The 22845-nt window shown below is 50.3% G+C and overlaps 1 protein-coding gene across 26 annotated transcripts in view; it reads left to right on the top strand.

The window, feature by feature from the left end:
- The window catches only part of CACNA1G (calcium voltage-gated channel subunit alpha1 G), a 141672-nt gene that overhangs the window by 25075 nt on the left and 93752 nt on the right, over positions 1–22845 (top strand). For all 26 annotated transcript variants that reach the window (XM_065034836.1, XM_065034832.1, XM_065034837.1 and 23 more), the window contains exons 2-3: positions 15039–15150; positions 15534–15667. In XM_065034836.1, the coding sequence (XP_064890908.1) occupies positions 15039–15150; positions 15534–15667 (246 nt within the window). The remainder of the gene's footprint in view (positions 1–15038; positions 15151–15533; positions 15668–22845) is intronic.

Genomic DNA, 22845 nt, shown 5'->3' with positions numbered 1-22845 from the left:
GGGGTTTAAAAGTGCTAGAATTAGATTAGGTTATGGTTGGACTTGGTGATCCTGAGGGTCCCTTCCAACTGAAATGATTCTATGATTTCTTAGTGGAGTGCTGGAGGGAAAGGGCTGATCTATCCCATCTCTGTGTAACTACCAGCAATATAACTCCCTTCTCCCAGGAAAGAATCCCCTCCTTAGGAGGGCTCTTTAAGGGTTAACCTTGCACTTGCATCCCCTGTGGGAGGGTGCCTGTCCCCAGCCTGACCCAGGGGAGGTTTGGGGACACCCAGTCCTGCCTGTCTGGGTGCCAGCCGGGGGGGGCAGAGCATCCTCCCGCCTGGCTGGGGGCAGCCTGGGACCCCCCACCGCTTCGTCTGCCATGGGACACATTTTGGGGAGTGGAGCCAGCAGCCTCACGGCTGCTTTGGCAGCATTTTGAGTAGAGCAGAATGAGGCAGGGATGGAAACTGGAGACGAGCTGGAGGTTCCGTCTGTGACAGCGATTCCTGTGGGATTCGGGTGGACTCGCCTGTCTGGTTCTGGGTAGCAAAAGCGATGCCTTAAACCTTCTGGGGGCTGTCCCGGAGCATCCTCATCCCCTCTCTTCTTCCTAAGCCCAAGCAGCGTGTGAACCCAAACTCTGCCGTTTATTGTCCTCAATGAAGCAAACTTGCTAATGTTACTTTTTGGCAAAGTCTTACTGAGAAGTCCTCGAGGGTGAAATGAAACAGGGTCACAGAAGGGTTTAATTCAGTACTTTGTCCTTCAAGGGAAGGAAAAGTCAGACAAGAAGTTTTAAACATTTTATAAAAATACCCACATGTGCTCAGCGCAAAACTCACCGTCTTTACCTAATTTAGAAAATGACTTTATATGGAGAAAGATTTAACACTGCTCCATGGAGGGGAAGAATAATGAATACGTCTGTACCAAATGGCACTGTCATCCGAAGATCTCCAAGTGCTTTCGAAAGGGTTGGAGAGAAATAATTGTTCTTTTCTTTCCTGGTTTTAGAAACTGAGGCATGGGATGAGAAAGCCAGAAAAGCGCAACTTTCACGGCTAATTTTAGCCATTTGAAGTCCAGATCTAAGCACCTAAATAAATGGCCTGATTTTAATAGACTGCTGGTCAAGTCTCCAGGGTGAAACCTGGAACGAGACTGGCTCTGTAGGTCTGCAAAGGTGGCCTGGGTCTGGAGAGGGACCTTCATCTGCCACTGCGAGCCTTGCTAAGATCTGGGAGCAGACAATGAAGCTAATGAGAGGGGAATTGATTTTTCTCTGAAGTTCAAAGAAATTTAGATAAAGAGTTGCTGTTTGGGTCAGCCTTGCTTTAGGCTGGTGAGTTCAGGTCTCTCAGTACTGCCAGGGGATGGGGTCTGAATCCTTCCAGGTGTGGAAAAAAGGCCTTTTAGTCCCCATTATCACACCCAAACCCCTGAAATTTGTTTAATAGTAACGAGTGGTGAAGGGAAAGAGGAAAGCGAGGTACCCGAAGCACCTGCGTTAACCCAAGCATCTTCTCAGATGAGGAATTTGCTCTGGGATGCTTTTGGCAGCCCATGCACCATCTTCCTCAGCAGTGGGGGGCAAGGCTGAAGCTGCTGCTCTGCCCCACGTCCTGCTGCTGCCCAATGTGAAGCAAAACCCCTCGAAAGGAGAACATGATCTCACCTAGCTGAGCAGTCTGCCAGGTCTTCGGGGTCAGTCTCCCCAGGAATGAACAATGAAATGCTTGCAGAAGTCGAGCTTTGACTGCTCATCCTGGGGAGCTGCGGTGCAGGAAGCATGCTGGGTGGATATTTGCCCACAGCACAAGCAGGGTGCTGCGTACCCAGTGGTGCCAATGGGGAAAAAGGCACCCCAGGTTTTTGCATTTCGCTTTCCACTTGCTGCTTGGTGGCCCCATACCTATTTTTTTTTCTCCTTCCCCATTTTGGAGTGGTTCCTCTCAGCTGTTCTCATGGGAAACTCATCCGCCTTTGCTCTCTTCTGATTTTGAGATGTTACCTCCCCAGCATGTCCAAAAGGCACTTCCTGGCCCGCTGGCACTCTGGGTGACAGGAATCCTGGCTGCAGCACAGATGGGGTGGGAAAGGCTAGATCAGGGGAAAATGAATTAGGATGAGCAGAAGTACCCTTGATCAGGACAGTACCCTCTAATCCGGCTCCGTCCTCCTTATTTACAGTTGCCGAGAGGGGAGGCAGGAGAAAAGCAGCCTGGCAAGTTGCACAAAGTTGATCTCCTTCCCTCCAGCTGCTTTGCTCTCGCTAATGTATTTGCTGGCAGTGCTCGCCGTACCCAGAGCGCTTGAGCGCGGTCGGAGTGACTGTTCACAGCCAAAGGCAGGAGTGTTGGAGCGGGCACAGGGCTGGGAACGTCTCAGGGGGGTGATGGGATCCCCTGGCCCCTCAGTATGGGATGCACGTGGGGAAATGAAGTGCTGAGGTGTCCCCTGTCCCCTCCTTGACTGGCAGAGGTGCAGGCAGGGAAACCTTGCAGCCCCTGCCTGCACCTGTGCTGCAAGCAGCACCTGGGTAATGCTTCTGCCTGTGGCGCTGGGCTAAGGGCTGGGGAGGCTTCCCCAGACTGTCCCGCTTGATTATATTCACCGAGAGGCATCAGGGCTGTTTTTCTCCTAGCTCAACACTCAGTAAGAAGAGTGGAGACATCTGAGTGCACTGCCCTGTACAGGGACATGGGGAAGGACAGGGCTCCGAGGGACTCGATTTGGTTGTAGCTGGCAGAGGAGACCAAAATCACCCCACAATCTCCTGCACCGTAAGAGGAGGCATTTGACACTCCCAGTTGCAAGCACTTCCCTCCCCAGCATCAAGCGCTCCCATAGTGTGTGGAATCTGTGCCGTGCAGGACAGCAGAACTCCAGCCAGCTGCTGCAGAATATTCTGGCATTTTTAATAAGGGTTGGTGCGGTCACTGCACTTGTTCCAGGCAAAAGCAATGAGAATTTTATGAGGTGTAAATGGATTGTGAGTGCCTGAAAGCGGCCGTGTCCCACTCTGTGCATGCATGCATATGCTTCTGCACCTCCTCTCCTCGGCCAAAATATCTTGTCTTCTTGCAGGCTTGGACAAAAGATAAATATTAGCACCATGAGATGCTCTGATCTGAGTTTCCATGTTGTTGTGGTTAAAAACCCCTTCTTCAGGCTGTGTGATTCATTAGGGCCCAGTCTCCGGGGTTCAGAGGGAAACTGGAGCAGCTGTTAATGAGGGAGCAGTAATATCTAGATCTCGTTTCAAAGCAATAATGGAATTAGGAAGGAGACAAACACAGATCGGTCCCGTGCCTGATGGCTTCATTTTCAGCTTCTTTCTTGCTTTTCGCTTTATTAGTTAGAATTAGAACATCCATTTTGCATTAGAGGGCAGACAATGAAATCACACAGGATTGAGGAGTTACCAGCAATGGGCTGAGATGGGGAAGTTTGGGCTTTCTCGGCCATTTCAGAGAGATTTAGCTGCAGAGAACAGCAGTGAAAAGTGCAGGGGGAGCAGGAGGGGATGGCGAGGCTGTGATGGAGAGAGAGACAGGACAGCGAAGGGCAAGAGCTGGAGCCTGCAGCCTCTTTAGCAAGCCTTGTAATATGTTATTAATGGAAAAGAAACTGCAATTTTTATTTTGTGGAAATTCTTTTGTTCCACATTAATTTTTAAAGGGTGCTTGGCTCCCATTACAGTCTCCTGCTGGAGCGCGGTGCTGCCTGGGAGGAACTGCCCTTTGAAAGGCTTTGGGGGACCCATTTTGTGTCTGGGCAGGGATGCAGGGCTACAGGGTGTTTCCCCAGTGCATCCCAACCCCACTGCTCTGCTCACATTCCCCGAGCATCACTCAGGCCCTGGGGTGGAGGACGTGGAAGGTGCCTGGTCTGGGCTGCAGTGGGCTGTGCGCCTTCGTTAGGTCCTGGGGCTTGATGAGGGCTTGCCTCCACATGGAGCTTGCTCTTAATTAACTCCATGTGCATAGAGACACGTGGATCCCAGAACAAGAACAAGGCGCCCTTATTCCCCAATAAGCTTGTCCGCACATGGAGTAAATCAATAGCAGCTCATCAGGAGCAGCGCGCTGCTGGCTGGAGACGCGCCTGAGGATGAGTCACATCCAGAGAGGGGGGCAAAGTAAAATAAAAGAAATTAAAAAAGAATCTGAGATTTGAGTCCAGAGCTGGAGCTAAAGAATGACCATCGTGTTTCTGGTGTGCTAGCCAAAGGGCTGGCTTTGCACCGTGTCCCCCCTGCTGCCTGGTAAGCCTTGCAGGTGACTTTTGCACCTTGAACCCATAATTATGTGCCGGGTTGGTGGGTGGCTGGATATCAGGGGACTCCGTGACTTTCAGACTGGTTGTGGGTTGGTACGTCTGCAGTGAGAGCTCAGCAGCAAGTGGTGCTGGAGTTTGTGCTGCCACAGGGCTTCTACTGGGCTGTCCCAACCTGCCATCGCTTGTGCTGCTGGTAGCATTTCTGCGTGGTTTTGGGCTGGAGTGTGTGGGGTGAGTCCTGCTTTTAAGCTGGTTTTGCCCCATTTTGGGCTGGGCTGTAGCTGTGTGGGCACCCAATGCTGGGAGGAGTTTTGGGGTGACATCTCGTGAAGTGTCTGTAGAAGTGCCATGGCAGAGCTCAGATCCGCAGCAGGGCGTGCTGAGCACCGTCCCAAATGTGCCTTGCTTCCTCTGCCACCTCCCTTCTCCTCCTCTGCCAGCAAGATGCTAATTAATGAGTTCCCAGCCATGGATTTGTATGCAGGGAGCAATTAGACTGGGCCCATGGGCAGGCACTGGGAGCAAGTCCTGCCCGACCCCCCCTCAGTGTGCTCCGTCTCCTTCTCCCCGCGGCAGCTCTGCATCTTGCTGCGCCCCGTCGTTCCGCATCAACCCCACGCCCTTGACGGCTTTTAGTCATATTTAGTCGCTGCGGTATTTTGACGTGACATCGAGATGTTTCAGTTCATGCAGATGAATGTTCCTTGTCGGCACCTGAAGAACAGAGTCAGGCGCAGCAGTGTGGGCATGGCCGGTGGCTCCAGCATCACGCGGAGATGCTGCCCCCAGGCATCACCCGCTGTTGTATTGAACTGGTTGCTTCCTCCCTACCTGCGGGCAGGAGCAACCTCATCCATATGGGGGGAAAAAACAGCAGATTTGGGGCTGAGGTGGCTTCCATCTTCACTTCTCCCCTGCATAAGGACCTTCTTAGTGCTCACTCCCATTGCGAAAGCTCTGCATCGCTTATGCTGAAAAACATGATTTTCCTTTTTTTTTTGCGTTCATAGACTTCAAAATCTGAAGCGTGTAAGATGGTTCCTGTCTAATTAAGTACTTAACCTGCAACAAAATAATGTATTTTATGTTGATGGGTTTTTTTTAGAAAGCAAATGTTGACTCGGTTTCTAAGCGAAACATTGAAGCAGGCCAGTTGGAAAATAGTCATCATATTCAGACTTTGTAAACATAATGTTTTTAATATTTTTCTTCCCCAGCTTGAAGCCAGGTCAGAAAACATAAACAAAAATTTGTGGGTAGTTTCAGTTGCCCCAAAGCTGTATTTCTTCAGTAAAGCTTTGCATGGAAAGTTATATCCAGCGTTTGCTAATGCAAACCATTAAGTGGAAAGGGCTGGGCTCCCGCTGGCTCCCAATGAAGGGTTTGCCCCAAAGGAGGCTGTTGCCTTGGTTTTCCTTGCTATCACAACATCCCAGGCATTGCCCTGAGAAGCTCTAGGGAGCCTGGCCGGTGTCCCCAGGTCAGGGAAAGACACTGGTGCCAGTGGAGGGGAAGAGAGAAGGTGTGGGGACACAAGGTCTGCACCCCACAACTCTGCTTTAAGTGGTGTTAAGGTGTTTGCATCCTCCAGAAACGACGATACTCGTCCCTCCAGCCCTGTTCCGGTCCATAGGGTTAAATGATGCTGTGTTCATCCTTGAATTTGTCCTCTGAGCTTTTTGCAAGGCTTGGCCAGGTTTCCTCAGGGGCTTTGTGCCTGTACCCTTCTGCAATTAAAATACCAGCTGGGAACGCGAAGGACCCAGCTGCAGCAGATGTGGCTGAGCACCAGGTGCTTTTGGCTCACTCTGGAGCTGGTGCAGCCAGGAATCGTGCTGCATCTGCCCCATCTCTCCCCTTTTCCACTGCTGAGCCCCAGGCTGCCCGTTTGTAGCGAGCAGATGGGCAAAACCTGGAGTTTGAGCTTCTCTAAAAGGCTTGGAAAGCATTGACTTCAGTGTGGTGGGAATATTTCCCTGTGTGGTGGTAGAGGGCAGATAGAAGTGTGTTTTGAAATGCCCCTGTGCCTCTTCACCTTTCTGAAGATCTTGGTGATGTCTTTGTGGGTCTGGCAGCTGCCTGGCGAGGGCTGTGCCCTGTGGTGGGATGCTCTGCAGCTGCAGGGGGTGGTCTCTCTGGTCCATCCCTCCTGCCCCGATCTCCCTGTCTCTAAAATCTCACCCGCAAGCATCCCTCATCCCTTGCCCAGGTGTCTGCAGATGGATGGGTATGTGCTGTGGGAGGGGCACGGGGGTAGAAACCTGTCGGTCATGCATCTGAAATAGAGATGCAGCTGATTTGTTTAGCTTGCTCACATCCCAGCTCCTCGCTAACAGCTCTTCCCGCTGAGGTTTCCCCTGGCCCTCAGTCAGCAGAGGGAATTCCCTCTGCCCGAGCTCCAGCTGCAGCCCGGATCGCTGCAGCGAACGCCGGAACGGGCTGGAATTGCCGCCTCTCCTGGGTTTCCCTGGGTTTTGTGGTCATTGCCCAGTTACTGCATCTCCATGCCATTCTCTGTGCCATCCTGCCGCCCACTCATTCGGGCGATTAGGGAAGCGCTGAATTAATCAGCAGCTGCTGTTGACCCTGCAGAGCCATCCCCTCTCCCGTGCTCCCCGCTGCAGCCGCTGACATCCCTTGCTCTGGCTGAATCTGTTTTTAATAGGCTGGGATTGGGTTCGAGCTCCTGCTGACAGCTGGGGGGGCTCAGGAGTTTGAGGGGGCTGCAAGTCATTCCCCCAGCGGGATGTGGCTTGGTGGGGAGAGCGTGGTCCTCAGGGGTGCAGTGGGAGGCAGAGAGCCTGTATCACCTGCGCCAGATGGATTGTTGATGTTCACAGGGAATATTTCAGCTCCACAGGGAATATTTGGGGTCTGCAGGGATGGGCGCAGGGTTTTCCTGCCCAAGGGGGGTTAACCCAGTGGTGGCAGAAGTAAAAAGCTCATCAAGGCTTCTCAGAGCGTGTTGGCGATGGTAAGGGAAGCGGAGGAGCTGCCAGGACAATTAGCATGGGCTTGTTCTCACCAGCATGTCCCTGGGATGGAGTGGCTTTATAATCAGCCTGTCGCTTCCCCGGCTTTATTAATACATTGATTTTTGGGGGGGATTTGGCTCCATGTGGCGTGGTGCCTGCCAGCGAAGCCTCTGCGGGGAGAGGGGGCATTCAAGGTGGTGTGTCTCTGGGCATGGCAATGTCTCATTTTGGAAGCTGTTCAGGCTTCTTCCTAGGGGACCGATGGTGGAGGAGGAAGAGAGACATCCCCTCCATCTGTGCACTGCCCCAGGAAGAGATTTAAATCACAGGCTCGCGAAACAGATAAAATGTGTCTGTTTTGCTCAGGCTTTGAAGTTTGTAGGAGACTCCCAGAGAAGCTCCGCTTTCCCATGCAGGGAGGTCTGGCTCAGGGGGAATCTCTTTTTCTGGCCATGAAGGCAGTGGCCTCTATCCGGGCTGACTTTTGGGTCAGCAGCGAGGACTCAGTGCCCTCCTTCAGCTCCTGGGTCAGTGATGGGAGGAGGATTTCTGTACATGGGGTTGGTACCTTGATCCCCCATCTGCCCTCCAGCAGTGGCAGGGCGAGGGATGCTATCCGTGGGAACATATTAACATATAAATAACTATAGATAATTTAAAAAATATATAAATGTATATATATGTTTAGGGTAAGTTTTATCCTGATCCACTTCCTCTCTGCTTTGCCCTCTCATTCTTTCCTGCTTCGTGTGAACCCACCCGGCCAGTGCAGCACCCCTGAATGCCACACGTGTGACCATGCAGAGCCGTCTCTTCCACGTCTTCATTTCACCAACTGTTACATAAATCCACTTTTATACTGAAATTGTGGACGTCACTGAAGCTCTGTCCATACCCATAACATCACTGTTGCCATGGGAACCAGCGTACTTCCAAGGGGGAAAAAAGTAGAAGGAGACTAAAAAAAGGACAAAGAAGGAACAAAATAAGACAAATATGTGACATATCCCAACTATGTGTCGGTGTAGGATGTTACAAAGATTTTGCTGCAACTTGTTTAGGAAGCCTTGCATAACAGTTTTTGTCTTGAGTAGTACAGTGAGCTGGATCAGGGCCATTAGAAGCTTAATAGTATCCCAAATATCCCGAATGCCTTAATGAAATGGAGGAGCCTCTGGCAATTCTGCACAAGGTGTATTTTATGTGTAAGCATGAGGGGGTGAAGCATCTGTCCCTGTTGCAGCATTTACTGGGGTTTCTGAGGGTTTTCCTCCTGGCTGGGGCTGCACATCATGACAGGGGGTAGAAACACTGGGTGTTGTGGATTGTCCCAGTGAGCAGTCAGTCCTGCAGCTCTTCTGCTCTGCTGAGCTTTGAGGTGCTATTAAGGGACAATTTACAGCCAGCAAGTTTAAAAATATATATATTTGGGGGTTAAGTGTCTATCCACTATGCACTTCATAAGGTGTGGTGGGAAATAAGGTCTTAAATATATTATCGAGCACCGTTTTTGGCACATTTAGTGTATTTTAATGGGTAACCCCAGGTCCCTTCTGCAGAGGAGGAGTCCATTAGGAAGGATTTTAGTGCTCACAACAACATCTTCGTTAATGCCACGTGTGAGCTGATGGAGGGAGCACATCCCCGGGGTCCGTCATGGGAGGGGGTGGCCAGTGCGGAGCCTGAGCACAGGGCATTTTTGGGCTGTTTTTTTTGGTTCTCTGCTCTGTAATACCAAGACAGGCATGAGGAGGAAGGAAGGGCTGGGACGAGAAGCCAGAATAAATTCAGCCTGAAGTGCTCTGGCTTGACATTTCATTCTATTTTTTTAAAGCACCCATCCTCCCAGGTGCTGGTCCCAAGGCTGGGCTGCCAGCAGCTGAGCCCTCCCAACTTCCAGTTCAGAAGTTAATTGCAAGCGATATGTATGGCTTTTCTTAAAAGCTCCAGCTCCTGAAGTTCAGAGATTATACAAGACACTCAGCTTGCAGGATTTTTTTTATCTTCTTTTTTTTTTTTTCTTTCAGCAATAAGATTTTAAACCCTTTTTGTTGCTGAGAAAAAAAACCTTAAAGTACAAATCTAAAAGGTTATGGGGAAATAATTCCATAACAGTAAAGCAAATAAGGACATTGTCAGGAGTTTTTTTTTTGACAAAACATCTTTTTTCTAATCAAGCTTCGTCCCCTCTAAATACAGCATCATTCTTTGCTTCATCACCTGGTGGCTGAGCAGGGTTCCTCTGCACTGCTGAGCAAATCCCACATCCCCCTTGAGAGGCAGCTGCATCTCCTACCTGCAGCTGACAGAGCAGTTTTTATATCTTTGGGAGAAAAATGAAAAGATGACTACTCGGCAAAATCCCCTTTTCCCTCTTCTTTTGGGCTTTACATTTGCCGTTGTGCATTACGGGGCCTTTGAGGACCGTGGCGTGGCCATGGTACGGGTGAGACGGGAGCAGTGCGTGGCTGTTCCACAGCAGAGGGAAGCAGCCACCGGCACATCCCCGTGAACATCTGCAAGGGAAAATAAACTAGAGATGAAATTTCTAAAAAACATTGGCATGAATAATAGCCATGTTTTGGTTTCCCAGGTTTAATTGTGAAGCTGCATGAATTAAAATAATCTCCTGGGTCTGTCAGTGCTGTGAGAGAAGCGGTTTTGCAGAGCAGCGATGAGGCAGAGGTGCTCCCTGGCCGGCTTTTTCCCGACTTGGAGCCTGTGAACAGGGATGTCAAGGCTATGCCGGGCTCAGAGAGGTTGTGTCAGCTCCTGGTGGTGTGTGTTTGTGCTGCCGGATGTGCTGGCCTGGGATGGAAATACTCTCTGAGTAATGTTTTGAATTTTTAAACCCGTTTGCTGCAGCCCCACTGGAGCACCCTTGGCTTTGCTTTCCAGGAACGGGCTCTCCTGGCAGGAATCCCCGCGGATCGTGAGGCAGGAGGAGTATGCTCCATCGCACACATGCACGGAGTGTGCCCGGGGCTGCTGTGCCTGCAAAGGGTTGTCCACCCTGCCAGGAAAAAGCGGTGTTGCTGTCAGTGCGATTCTGCACGAAAGGCTGTAAACCTGCCGCATCTTCCCTGCCTCATCCCCCTCTTGTGTTCCCTGGAGGGAGGGGAGGTACCGCGGCTGGAAAAGCCCCTGGGAGGGCAAACTTGGGTGATAGAGACCATGTCAGGATCACACTGGAGCAGCTCCTTGCCAGCTGTGAGCCAGGCAAGTGGATGTAGTGGGTAAAGATGTCCTGGGAGCACCTCTGGCATGCAGCATCCAAGGGGATGCAGATGCTTCCTACAAGTGCTAAAAGCAAAAGATGAGGGCTGGTTTTGCTTTCAAAGGAATATGAAAAAAAAAATTCCAATTAAATGTCTAGGATTGTGATGGGAATCCTACAACCTTTCAGCTGGACATGACATTAAGAGCCTTTTCCTGCTGGCCTGGTACAGCTGGAGGTGGAGCTGGGAAGGGGTTATTATTTCCATCCGTGAGGCAGATTAATTCTGAGGACTTCTAACTTTCCTTGCGAACAGCCTGAATTAATGTTTTAGGATTCTAGTCCCTCCCTCCTCCCACCCCCCCAAAGGCCAGACCCTGGAAGTGCCATTATGCTCCTGTCAAAGGGGCTATTTCTGGAATTGATGATATGAATGAAGCCTAAAACTCCGCTCTCATTAACGTCTGCAGCTTATCCCAGTGTCACTCCTAAGCTGGTGGGACTTGGTGACACTGCAGGGGAAGGCTGTCATTTCAACCCAATTTTCACATTACATTTGCACAGAATTTTTTCCAGGCTTTGCCAGCGCTTTCGGCACATTTGTCAAATACCAGCCGCTGTCCCAGAGTGTGAAGGCAGAAGAGAAATGACTGTGAGTGGTGATGTGGGACTCGATTGTGGCCATGGCCATGGCCCGTGTGTCCAAATGACCTCTCCTTGCCCCAGACAACAGGGAGCAGAGCTGAGGTGTTACCTGGCCAGATCCAGGTGGTTTGATGCATTTCTACGGTTGGATTTTATTGTAGGATACAAACTCGCAGCCCCTGTTGCTGCCTGGGAGCTGGTCCCCACCTTGTCCATGGAGTCCTGCTCCCCATCACCCTGGCTGTGCTTTTGGGGGGTCCCACCCCATCTCCCGGTGATGGCGGAACAGCAGCAAGTTGCTTTGGAGCATCTGGGCTGCTTAGAGAGAGCTGGATAAGGGCTCAGGGAAAGAACCAGAGAGGACATGGATGCAGGGAAGCAGGAGAGGAGGAATGGCCAAAGCCACCCGAGAGTAGCAGTGCATTAAAGGAAGAAATATATATTAATCTCATAGAACAGCACCTATTCCTGTAAAGCATAGAGTTGTATTGGTTGGAAGAGACCCTCAAGTCCAACTCTTAACCCAACCCTGGCACTAAACCATGTCCCTAAGGACTTAATCTTTGCATCTTTTAAAACCTTCCAGTGATGGTGACTCCACCACTGCCCTGGGCAGCCTGTTACAGCCCCTGACAACCCTTTCTAGGAAGAAATTTTTCCCAATATCCAATCTAAACCTCCCCTGGTGCAACATGAGGCTGTTTCCTGTCATCCTGTCATTTGTTACTTGGGAGAAGAGACCAACACCCTCCATGCTGCAACCTCCTTTCAGGCGATTGCAGAGAGCAGAGCCCCCCAGGACCCTCAGCCACTCCCATCACACTTGTGCTCCAGTCCTTTCCCCATCTTCATTGCCCTTTTCTGAACTCAAATGCTGCTCTCTGTTCCTGACTTGGCCATTGGTGTGGGTGCCTGACACCCCCCAGCAAAGACACCACCGGGCTGGGGCCGGGCAATGCTGTGGCATGGTGGTGCCCACTGCCCCCATTCCCAGGGAGAATCAGGAGCTGTGTGTGTGCCCCGACTCAATGGGGAGAACCTGGGATGCCGACAGACCGAGCATCATGCCCACTGTCCTCTGGGTTGCTTCTGCCCCTGAGCAACAGCTTCCCACTTAATTCACTTGCTGGTGAATTTGATCCAAACTTCTGCAACTAAATCATAGCAAGCATAATGCAATATCTTTCTCTTTTGATTATATTAAGCTGGGTAGCACTGGCTAATTGAATCTGGGGCTGTTGCCTCTTAATTACAAAAGGTCAGGCTCTGCTGAGCGCAGACAGGTAGCACAGGGATCACTCGTGCTGGGAAGGGGCTGAGGGCTCTTGCTCTGTGTGAAGACTCCTGTTCGTAACACATAAGTGACCTCTGGATATTTTTGTTTTGTTTTGTGCTTTTTATCTTATGAATTTTAAGAGTCAAGTTACAACAAAAGTGTTACTGGATATTTCTGTGTGGCAGAAACAAGATTTTGTTTTAATTGAGAAGAACCTGAGAGCATTTTGTCTCTCTGTCTTGACTAAGTTGATAGTAAAAAATATGAATTTTTGAGAATAAGCTGGGGTGAGCAGGTGACCCTGAAAAGTGGGGACTCTGACACCTATGGGATGGAACAGATGGGGTGATTACCTGCTGTGTGAGTGTGGACCCTATTATTAGTGGGTTTTAAACACACTCCCTGCCTGCTCGGTGCATGGAGCAGGCAGGACTCCCCAGTGCCAGCTCCATTCCTGGCGAATATTTCTCTCACAGAGCACAGACTGGGGGATCATCTGAGTGCCAGGGCAAGGGGCAATGGCAGTGCCACTGCTGCCCTTCACCTTCTTCTCTTCCTCCTCCCTCTCCTCCTCCTCCCTCTCGCCTCAGCTGCCACCAATGACCAGCACTGTCTCCTGTGCTTCCCAAAGCCCCTTTGCCCCTTCCCTGCCCACGCAGTGGCAGCAAGTGCCATTTCAATAAAGCACCTTCTGCTCTGGCTAATTGAAGAGTTTCCCTTTGTCAGCCTCTGGGCTCAAAGGAGGGTGAGCACAAAGCCGTAGCCATCAGCGCTTTGTGCTCCTCTGAAAATCCCATTAGCAGAAGAAAGAGCTTGAAGTTTCATTCAGCTAGAAAAAAAAAAATAAGGCAAAAAAATAAAATAACTCTCCCTGCAACCTTCTGATCTATCAGATGCATATTAACGTGCCGCCCTCAGCACTGCCGGGGTCCCTGTCCTGGGAATATTTAATCAGGGTGAAGTGTTATATTGGACTGAAATGTATTTGCTTGAGGGAGCGATGTGCTGATAAGTGGGTCTGAGGTTAAAACTGGGGAAAAAAAGCCTGCCATCAGCAAATAAAAACCCTTCCTGCTCCTAGGATCCCCTTCACCTCCTGAGATGGAGCCCACAGAGGAGACCCAGCCTCAGTACAGAGTCCTCTCCACCACCACAAATGAATTTGCATGAAGATCTGCCTGTCTGGGGAAGCATCTGTCTGTCTCCATGGGTTTTGACCCAACCAAGCTGCTCCCGAGCCACCCCGCTTCCCTGCTGAATATCTCACACAGCCCTTGTAGTCACTCTTTGGGGATCTTACAGGGTTTTTTTTTAATTCTTTATGTCCTCAAGGGCTTTGCAGAGGTCTGGCAGAGCCATGGACGTGGCTGGCTCTGCAGAGGGATGCTTTCCAGCCCCCCAAGCCAGGGAATGCCTGCAGGTCCCCCCCGGCAGCTGTCCCCCATGCCTGCCCCGCAGTGCTATATTTGGGCAGCCCACAGCCTGGTCCTGACAGTCGGAATGTCTATCCCGATATCTTGTAAACATTTCTTCCGATTAAAAAGATCCAGATTTCCGACGACCGAGCTGTGACTCAGCCCCATGTGATTTCCCAGGAATTCACCCCGGATGGGTGGCAGGAGCTGCCAGCTCCAGCCCCGTGCGCCCGCCGGGGAGGCACCTGCTGATTCATCCTCACCTTCTTCTTCCCCAGCCAGATAACGCGACAGCACGGGCTCCCAAACACCGCCTGCCACTGCCTTGTAGTGAAAGCTCTTGTCTGACAAGGGCTATGATTATTTTCCTGGAGCCTGGAAGCTGCTGCCTGCACCCAGGCAGGAGCGTGGCCCTGGCTGCCTGCGCATCGCGGCAGCCGATGGGGTGTTTGCCGTGCTAGGCTAGAAAATAATCCCAGCACCACATTGTATCGGCTCCTGGAGTTCACATCTCTGTGTCCCAGGCTGGAAATGCCGCCTGGAAGGATGCAGAATTTGGGTACTAGGTTTGAACCATCCCTACAACGATTTGCTGCAGCAGCGCATTTCATTCTGCCCCAAAAGTAACAGCATCCACAGTCTGTCCTGGCAGCTCAGCTCTTCAAAATTTCTCCAAGAGGCAGCAGCTGGGACAGGGGATGGACTCTGCTGGCCCTCACAGTCTTAAGGCTTTTGGGCAGTCAGTTAATGGTTTTGACAGTCTTAATTTGGACTGGGAATGAAAAGTTCAAGCAGTGACTTCAGGGAAATGCCCGTGGGATAAGCCGTGACATGGTTAGTAGAAAATTGTAATGTTGTTAAAGTGCTTTTCTGTAAAATGCTAGGAGAGGAAATTAATGGTGTGGGGTTGTGTTGGGCTTATTTTTTTAAAAAAGTTGATATAGTTCTTTTAATTTAATTTTTTAATCCATCATATCAGCACTCTTGCCATGCAACTTTCATTTTATAGTGGTTTTCATATTAGCTGTAGCCACTGATGTCAATGAGTAGAACATGCCACAGGTTTGCCATGAAGGTATCTGAACAGCAGGCAGGACTTCCATGCAAAACCAGATAAAATCTAACCTAGAGAAGCTGGCATGCACCTTGCTTTAAAGACTAGACTAACCTTTCTGATTCAACGGTGGCCACTTGCGGGTGCTCCTCTGGGTCTGTTTCTTCCTTGATGGGATGTGGTGCAGGTGGTTCGAGCGGGTGAGCATGCTGGTGATCCTGCTCAACTGTGTGACACTGGGCATGTTCCACCCCTGCGAGGACATCGCCTGTGACTCGCCGCGCTGCCGCATCCTCCAGGTACAATCCGGGGTCGATGGGGAGCGGGATGGACTGAGCTGCGGCAGAGCTGGCTCCCTGGGTCCACACTGCCTGTCCTGCCAGCACTTTAAAAATGCTGGTTTTGGTGCTTGCTGTCACCAGGCAAAGCCCCTGTCAGGCTGTGCTGACCCCAGTGTAGCCAGACTTTGCTTGGAGAGCTTGGGAAGGATTAACCATTGAGTTTATAGTGAAAGCAGAACCCAAAACAAACTTGTCCCTTTATCTCAGCACTGCCTCTGCCTGGGGTTTTTAGCCCTTGGTGGTGTAAGAAGAGACCTTATTGGACTCAGGTCTCTAATCCATCCCTGGTGCAAGTGTGAAACAACGTAGGAGCATCCCTCCTTCCTTCTTTTCTTTTGCAGAGCTTTGATGATTTCATCTTTGCCTTCTTCGCCGTGGAAATGATTGTTAAGATGATCGCACTGGGGATTTTTGGGAAGAAATGCTATTTGGGAGACACATGGAACCGCCTGGACTTCTTCATTGTCATCGCAGGGTAAGCTCAGCACTGTGGGTCTCCCTCTCCCTGTGCTTCTCTGTTGTCATTCATGGCATCTCTTGGCAAGTATCGGATCTGCAGAGCAGCTGGTTTGCAGCAGTGAAGGTTGAGGGTTTGCTGGGCCTCAGGTGATGTCGGCATTGCCCATCCTGACTTTTGGATTTTGGCCAGCCCATGCCCTGGGGCTCCTCGCTGGCATTGGACTTGGCTTTTCCCTCTCCAGCCTTATTGGTGGTTTCGGTTTCCACCAGGCGAGGTGGCTGGCGGGCAGCTGGGAGCACAGAGCGGCGTGCCAGGGAGGATAGTTCACTGAAATGTGCGTGATTGCACTCATTCTTATACTGTTTTTTTTTTTGAGGGAAAGCGACCAAGTTCGCCTTTTTGAGTGTTTTCCTTTCAGAGGCACCTGGTTTGAATTAAAGGCTCTTCCAGCACCCGCGAGTCTCCTGGCGGAGACTGGGAATCCACATGAAAAGTCCCTGGCCCCTGGCCAGTGAGTTGAGTTTCTTTGACACATGAATCGCTCGCCGGCCCTTGCCTCCCCTCCCTGCTCCAAGAGCCCAAAGGCCTTTGGGAAAACAGTGGGTTTTTCCTCTTTTGATAGAGCTAGAGATCAAATTTACTGGATTTTCCTGGAAAGGAGCAGTGGAACCTCCCAGCTGAGCTGTTTACCTGGCAGGGGTTTTGTGTGCCCCATGAAGGGGCAACACCTCTGTGGGCTTTGTTTATGGTCCTTCACCAGCCCCACAGGTCCATGGCACATACCTCTGCCAGGCAGCTGATAGAACCAAAGCAGTGGCCCAGTAAAACCAGTAAGGAGATGCCAAGTCTCCCAGTGCATCACTGGCCTGGGAAATTCATTGCCACAGGGTGCTGCAGAAGCCAAAAGGTGTAGTGAGGCTCCAGACCCAGGCTGGACGCAGAGATGGAGGAGCAGAAAGGCCAAGAGCTGTAACCATCTCAGTGAACCCACCTTCTGCAGGATGCACCAACCTCGTGTGTTCCAACTGCACCAGCCTCTGGCTTCTCAGGGTAGGAGAGGGATCAAAGTTTCCTCCTGAAGTGTCTGAGCAGCGTTAAGGGCTGCAGCATTGGAATGTTGCACAAGATGGGACCCTGGGTCTGACCAGCTCTGTTAGGGTTGTAAACATCAGCAGCACAAACAGGGGCTGGTGCCTGCTAAAGCCACCTTATGTATTATTTATTTCTTCTTCTTTGTTACTTATTGTACTAGAATTAATTGTGATGAAGAAGCAGAGCTCCCCTCTGCCGCAGCCGCTTCCCGCATCCCCGATGCGTGGAGACGTTTGTTCACTGTAGAGGTTTTGCAGCCTTGCAGCTTGACCGCTCCTGTGACTCCTGCCAGGTTGGCTTTGCCTCTCACTAGATGATGGGCCTTTCCTTTGTGTGCATGAACTGCTCCCATCTGGGCCGTGTCAAAATCAATTCAGCTGACAAAGGATCGAACTTAAATACAAAGTGGAGCCTCTCCTTTCCCAGATGCTTTCTCTGCTCCCTTTCACACCCTGGCGCTCTCCTCCAGCCCTCACTCATCCATCCCGGAGTGCTGTGTTCTCCTTGATTAAAGATGTAGGCAAAATACACAGTGAGGATAAGATGAAAAAGCAGTGCAGGGTCAAATCCCAACAAGATGGAGGGAAAATCTGCCGGTGGCCCTTGAGTGCAGCTCCGCAGTTCCCACACGGGCCAAATTACCCTGATGAGCATCCAGAGCACGGTGTCAACAGCAGAGCAGGGGAGCAAGGGATGAGCTGAGCTCGACATGGAGCATCTTGTCCCTGAGCAGGTGTGTGATGTGGGAAGAGGAGCCAGAGCTGAGCAGTGGCCATGGAGGAGAGTGTGCGCTGGGGTGATGATCAGATCCCCACTGTGTTTGCTAAACGAGTGCGTCACATTTTTGTGTAGGTCTTGCACAAGGGCTTCATTCTCCAAGTTCCTTGAGAAGTTTCTGGACCTGGCAGAGATTGAGATTGCAGAGAAACCTTTTTGTGTGTGTGTTTACCCCAAATCTGGCACTTGCAGAGGCCTGGGAGAGCCGCTCGGTGTTGTTCTCATCCCCGTTGTGATGCCGGCCACTTTTGTGACATGCCATTAAATAGTTCTCAGCTCTGTTAAACTGTCCAGAGCAATCTCCTGAGCTCATGGAGAGTAAATGACTTCTTTGTGACAATGTAATGCAATTAGCGCTAATTGTAGAGTGTGTAATGTCTGCAACACATCTCTGTAATTACAGGAAAACTTGCTGGAGATGAGAATAGCGCTGTATGATCAAAACTCAGCTTAGTGAAACGTGGCTTTGGCTGTAGGTTATGGAATTGCAAGGGGAAAAGGGAAGAAAAAAAGTGATGAATGACATCATTATGTTGTGTTATTTTAAAGAAGAGGATTTGGGGAGTTAACTTTTAAGAGAACGCTTGAAGGTTAACGGGTGTTGCAAGCCAGCTCTCGCCCTCTAAAGACGATTCAATATGATTTCAGCCTCTCCCAGTGTAAGATACTGAAGTATCGAGCATGAACAATTGTTTATATCTGAAAATATGCAGAAACATTTACAGTTAAGTGCTGGCTGAGGCTCGGGCTGGTGAACCGGAGCTGTGGGATGGAGATGTGCCTGACCTGCTGTGTCCCTGGCTGCTCCAGGACCCAGCACCCGCTTTGTCTCCCCCTGCTCTGCGCAGGACGCAGGGACCTCTTCACTGCTTGATCTGTGCGAAGAGGATAGACACAGGTTGAGATCCGTCTGCTCCTCATCTGGAGCCATCCACAGCCCCAGCCATTTTGCTGCAGTCCCACCAGCTTGCAAGTGATCAGCTTATTTTGACTTTAGCCAGATAAGGACTTCCTTGAACCCCTGCATCCCTGTGGACTGAGTTGTGCTTTAAACCATCCTCATAAAAAAAAATACCAACCCCAAAACAACAACCCCTCCCCAAAGGTTAGTTATTTTCTGAGGAGAAGCTTTAAATCAGAAGATAATTTGGTGGTGTAAGAGCTTACAGGGCTCCTCTCTGCCTTCTCTAGGCACAGGGTCCAACAGGCACTGGGTCCGTGCCTGCATTTCTGCTCCCCCGAGCAGGGCTGTGCATCACTCGTGTTTGAGTTGAGTGGGTCTGCGGTTACTCCGGGCTCAGTCAGTTGTTTGGCCAAGTGCTTTGAGTCCTGTTTGTGCTTTGTTCTTTGTAACGGTAACCAGCCTCTTAAAGGACTTTATAGGAAAGTTAAACACTTCTGGAACACTCTGCTTACAATTTGAGAGGAGCTGGGGCTGGAGGTGCTTGGCAGGCTGCTTTCTACAGACACAGAAATGCCATTTCTTTTTATCTTTGCTTCCTGAGCACTTCTTCTAATGTTCATCCCTTAAGGATGTCTTGCTCCCTCCTGGTTTTGAGTGCTGTATTTCGGGGATGTGATATGCTGCAGGAAGCCTTGCTGTGTTCATAGGTGCCAGGAGAGAAAGGGATGCTGCAGTCCCCACTCCATTCCTGCTCCTTCTCAAACAAAAGCACCAGGTGGTTTCTGAAAAGCTCTTGAGCTCAGAAATTGGGGTAAGGTTGGTGATGCTGATCAAGAGGCTGTTGCCTCCTTGATTCAGATATGGGGAAGAAAGCACTGGCATACGGCTGCCTGTGGGGGTCCCTGCTGCAGCCTCCTGCTGCCACTGTGGACAAAGGCTGTTCTTCCCCCATGGATTAGTCCTTTCATCCCATGAAAATAAAAAAAAGGCAGAAATGAATGTTGCTTTTTTTCATAACCTCTGCCTATATTGATCCCTTTCACGTTGAGGAGCAGCACCTTGGAGATGTGGATGCACAGTGCCCTTGGCGCTGCCTAGGCATCATTAGTGCTGTGGGGTAATTGCCCGTGTAAGTGGCCGATTTGCACACGCAATTACCCAATGTGCAATCACAGCTGCAGCCCCTTTGAGCTGCAGTGAAAGCTGCACCAAACCCTCTCCAGGGATTCTCCCTCTCTCCAGTGCTTTCCCAGGTAGGTGCAAGTGTCCTGGGAGCCAGGAGCCTCCTCCTGGGGCCCCGCTGTGTCCTGGCTCACCCAGAATTAGGCGATCTTTGCTCCAGGCAGAGGTGGCAGAACCACATCAATCTGATACTCTGGATCACAACCCTCCAGGGGTTCAAAATCCCAAGCAAGCTGCATCCCTGACTCACAGAAACCTGTAGGGTAAAAGAAACCCCTCAGCAGCTTCCCCTGCAGCTCAGCTGGCTGAAACCCACCTGTGAAAAGAATGGGTATTTTTTTTTTTTAAGTTTTAGGATTCTTTTTAAAGAGAAGTGTTTAATTTCTTTCAGTTCTTCAGCTGAAGTTGCTGCTGCTTCAAAAGCCTGGGACACACAGTGACTGTGCGGCCAGATCCAGCAGCTGCGGGGCTCATGCCACCTCCAGTGCTGCTCTTTTTTATTCTGTGCGGGTTGATTAAAATGAGCATTTTTAAAATTAAACAACACCCACGAATGAGGTGAGGTTTCGAGGCTTAAAAAGCAGCTCCTGAGCAAAAGCTGAGCACAGCAGAGGCAGGAAGGGCCAGGAGGAAATTTCCTTCCAGCTGTCTGCAAATGCTGCCTAAAAAATTTCCCCTTGTCTTTTCCAACACTGATGGCTTAAAATTATCCACTGATTGCTGTGCTTTGTAGATAAAGGGTGCCTATATGCTCAGTTTAGGAAACCTTTTAATGCTGAATAAATGTGAGCCTGTCTCTTGCCAGCAGCTCCTGGGGATGCTGTCCTGCCTCCAGGCATTGCTGCTCTGTCACTGGTTCCTTATGCGACCTTGGTCACATCCCCTGGCTGTATGGCATCCCTGGCAGCCAGCTGTGAAAGGGGAGGGCTCAAGTTTTCGTTGGAAAGCTCCCTCAGCACAAACTCCACAGCTTTGATGGGTTTTCCCAGCATCTTCTGCTTCCTGAGCTGGAGCAATCCTGGGGATGGGAGCAGTGTGGGTTGGAGTAATGATGCTGGGTAAGTGTGGGAAGGGTTTTGCCAGTGTTTCTGTGCTCTCTTAGAGACCCACTGGATGAGGGGAGCCTCTTCAACTGCTCCCGTGATGCTCCTGATCACCACTTCTGCGAGCCCTTTGCCATAGGCAGGGCTGCTGCCTGACACCGTGCTGACGAGATCCTTCCCAATGCTTTGGGTTTTATATGAAAGAAACACCAGCGTGCTCTGAGTCTTGCTGTCTCTGGGCAGAACAGGGATGAATTTTGGATGCCTGATCCATGCCGGGCCATCCCTCGTGTCTGTCTGTCTGCTGAGTCCCGGGAGTTTCCCTCTCAGAGGAGCGTTTGCCAAGGGTTTGCATCAGCTCTCTCTCTGCATCCCACCACCAGCCCGTGCTACGTCTGGCTTTGCAGATGCTCCACTTTTATTCTTAGAAAGACTTAAATATTTCCGCTCTCCTTCTGAATAACTCCAGTGACTGGGGGTTGCTGATCACTCTGATGACTCTCAGCATTTGCCATGAATCCATCCTATTTAATGCTGAGTATTTTTCTGAGCCTTTAACTTGTTCGGGCACTCGGGTCTGTGACAGGCATCGTGCTTTCCTGTTTGAAGAGAAATGACATTTGAGTTGAAGCTTCATCAGGGGCTTTTTGCACTGCAGATTTTCAGTATGTAAATGTTATGTATGCTGGTAAACGCACCTGTCACCTTGCCAGTTGGTGACATCCTGACGTTCATGCTCCCTGGCTGTCTCCCCTTGCCAGGGATGTAGATTGATTCCTCCTGTGTATCCCCTTGCCTTGGGAAGTGACCTTTGAGCTGGGAAGTGGTGGGATTCTCATTGGGCTTGCTCTTTAGTGACTGATTTTTACCTGCATTTCCACCCCCAACACTGGATTCTCTCAAGGCTCTTGAGCTGTTATTTATCACCAATGTGAGAATCCTGTAGTTTAGATCTGAGGCTGAGCTTGTGCTCCTATAATGCTGGCGCTGTTGGAGATGTCTGGCAGCAGAGGTAGAGAGCATCTACCTACTCATGGTCTTGGTGCTAAAGTGTTTGCTCAAGCTAGTGGGTGGTTTGGTTAGTTTTTTTTTAATGTGGTATTATAATTGTTCTTTAACATATTTAATCAAAATGCATTTTACAACATGCCCTTTGCAGCTTACAAGGACACGCAGCTCTGGAAGTGAGTCTCGGGCTGTCATTAATCAGAAAATGATTTGTCTTGGTGCAAATAAACATATGCTGCCCTGAAGTTTGCTGGTAGCCTCTGTTTTAATAACAGATTCAGGTAAAAAGCTGCATGTTTGACATGGGATTTTTTCCTGAATCTGGCAAACCATACAAAAATCTGATTTTCGAACAGTGAATGAAACTTCAGCACCAATAAAGTCCAGGGAAATTTTTGCCCTTTTCCTTACTGGAGCTAAAGCTCACCCAGTGTGGTGAGTCCTGCACCGAGGAAGGGGCTGGTGTTGTTCCTGGTGCCAGGCGGGCTTTGGTGGACACGCTGCCTTCCTCTGTGCTCAGAGAATGATAACAAACTCATAGCATTCGTATGTGTCTGTCCAGCGTTCGCATCCCGGGTCTGCCCCATGGCTGTGGGTGTCAGCTGAATATAGGGGAATGTGTTGAGGTTATTTTGATCTTAGATATGATTTGAATATCATCGTCATTAGAGCCTATCAAGAGAAATGGGATAAAGTGTCGCTGCATCAAGAATGAAGTTGTGTATTTGGAAAGAGGAGGTCTTCTCCACCTCGGGTGTTCCTCAGCTGCCGATGTCTGCGAGGGACGAGAGTGGGTTTGGTTGATCACAGCAGGAGCAGAAACCTCCCGTGTGCAGCACTGATGCCTTTGTGCAAGGTGCTGGCAAAGCCTCCTCCAGAAGTTCGATGTCTAATCAGGTCTGATTAATTCAGGCAAGGGCAGGCGTGGAAAAAGGTTGTGACTGGGAAGCAGAGAGCCTGTCTGCAAGGTGGGGTTGGAAGAGCTGGGTTTGTTTGGTTTCACAAAATGAAGGCTGAGAGGAAGGAGATGTGATTTGTCTTCTGTGAATCCATCAGATGGGTAAACACCAGTAACAAAGAGCACTTAAAAGACCGTGCTGCTGTAAGAACAAATGCATATAAGATTGTCCTGAATAAATTTAGGCTGGAAGTTAAGCTTCTAACCACCAAAGCTGGAGGAAGGGAAC

This window comes from Columba livia, chromosome 18 (genome assembly GCF_036013475.1).
Source record: "Columba livia isolate bColLiv1 breed racing homer chromosome 18, bColLiv1.pat.W.v2, whole genome shotgun sequence".
Classification (NCBI taxonomy): Eukaryota; Metazoa; Chordata; class Aves; order Columbiformes; family Columbidae; genus Columba; species Columba livia.
The sequence above is the reverse complement of the archived record's forward strand: the minus strand, read 5'-3'. Positions and strand labels throughout refer to the sequence as shown.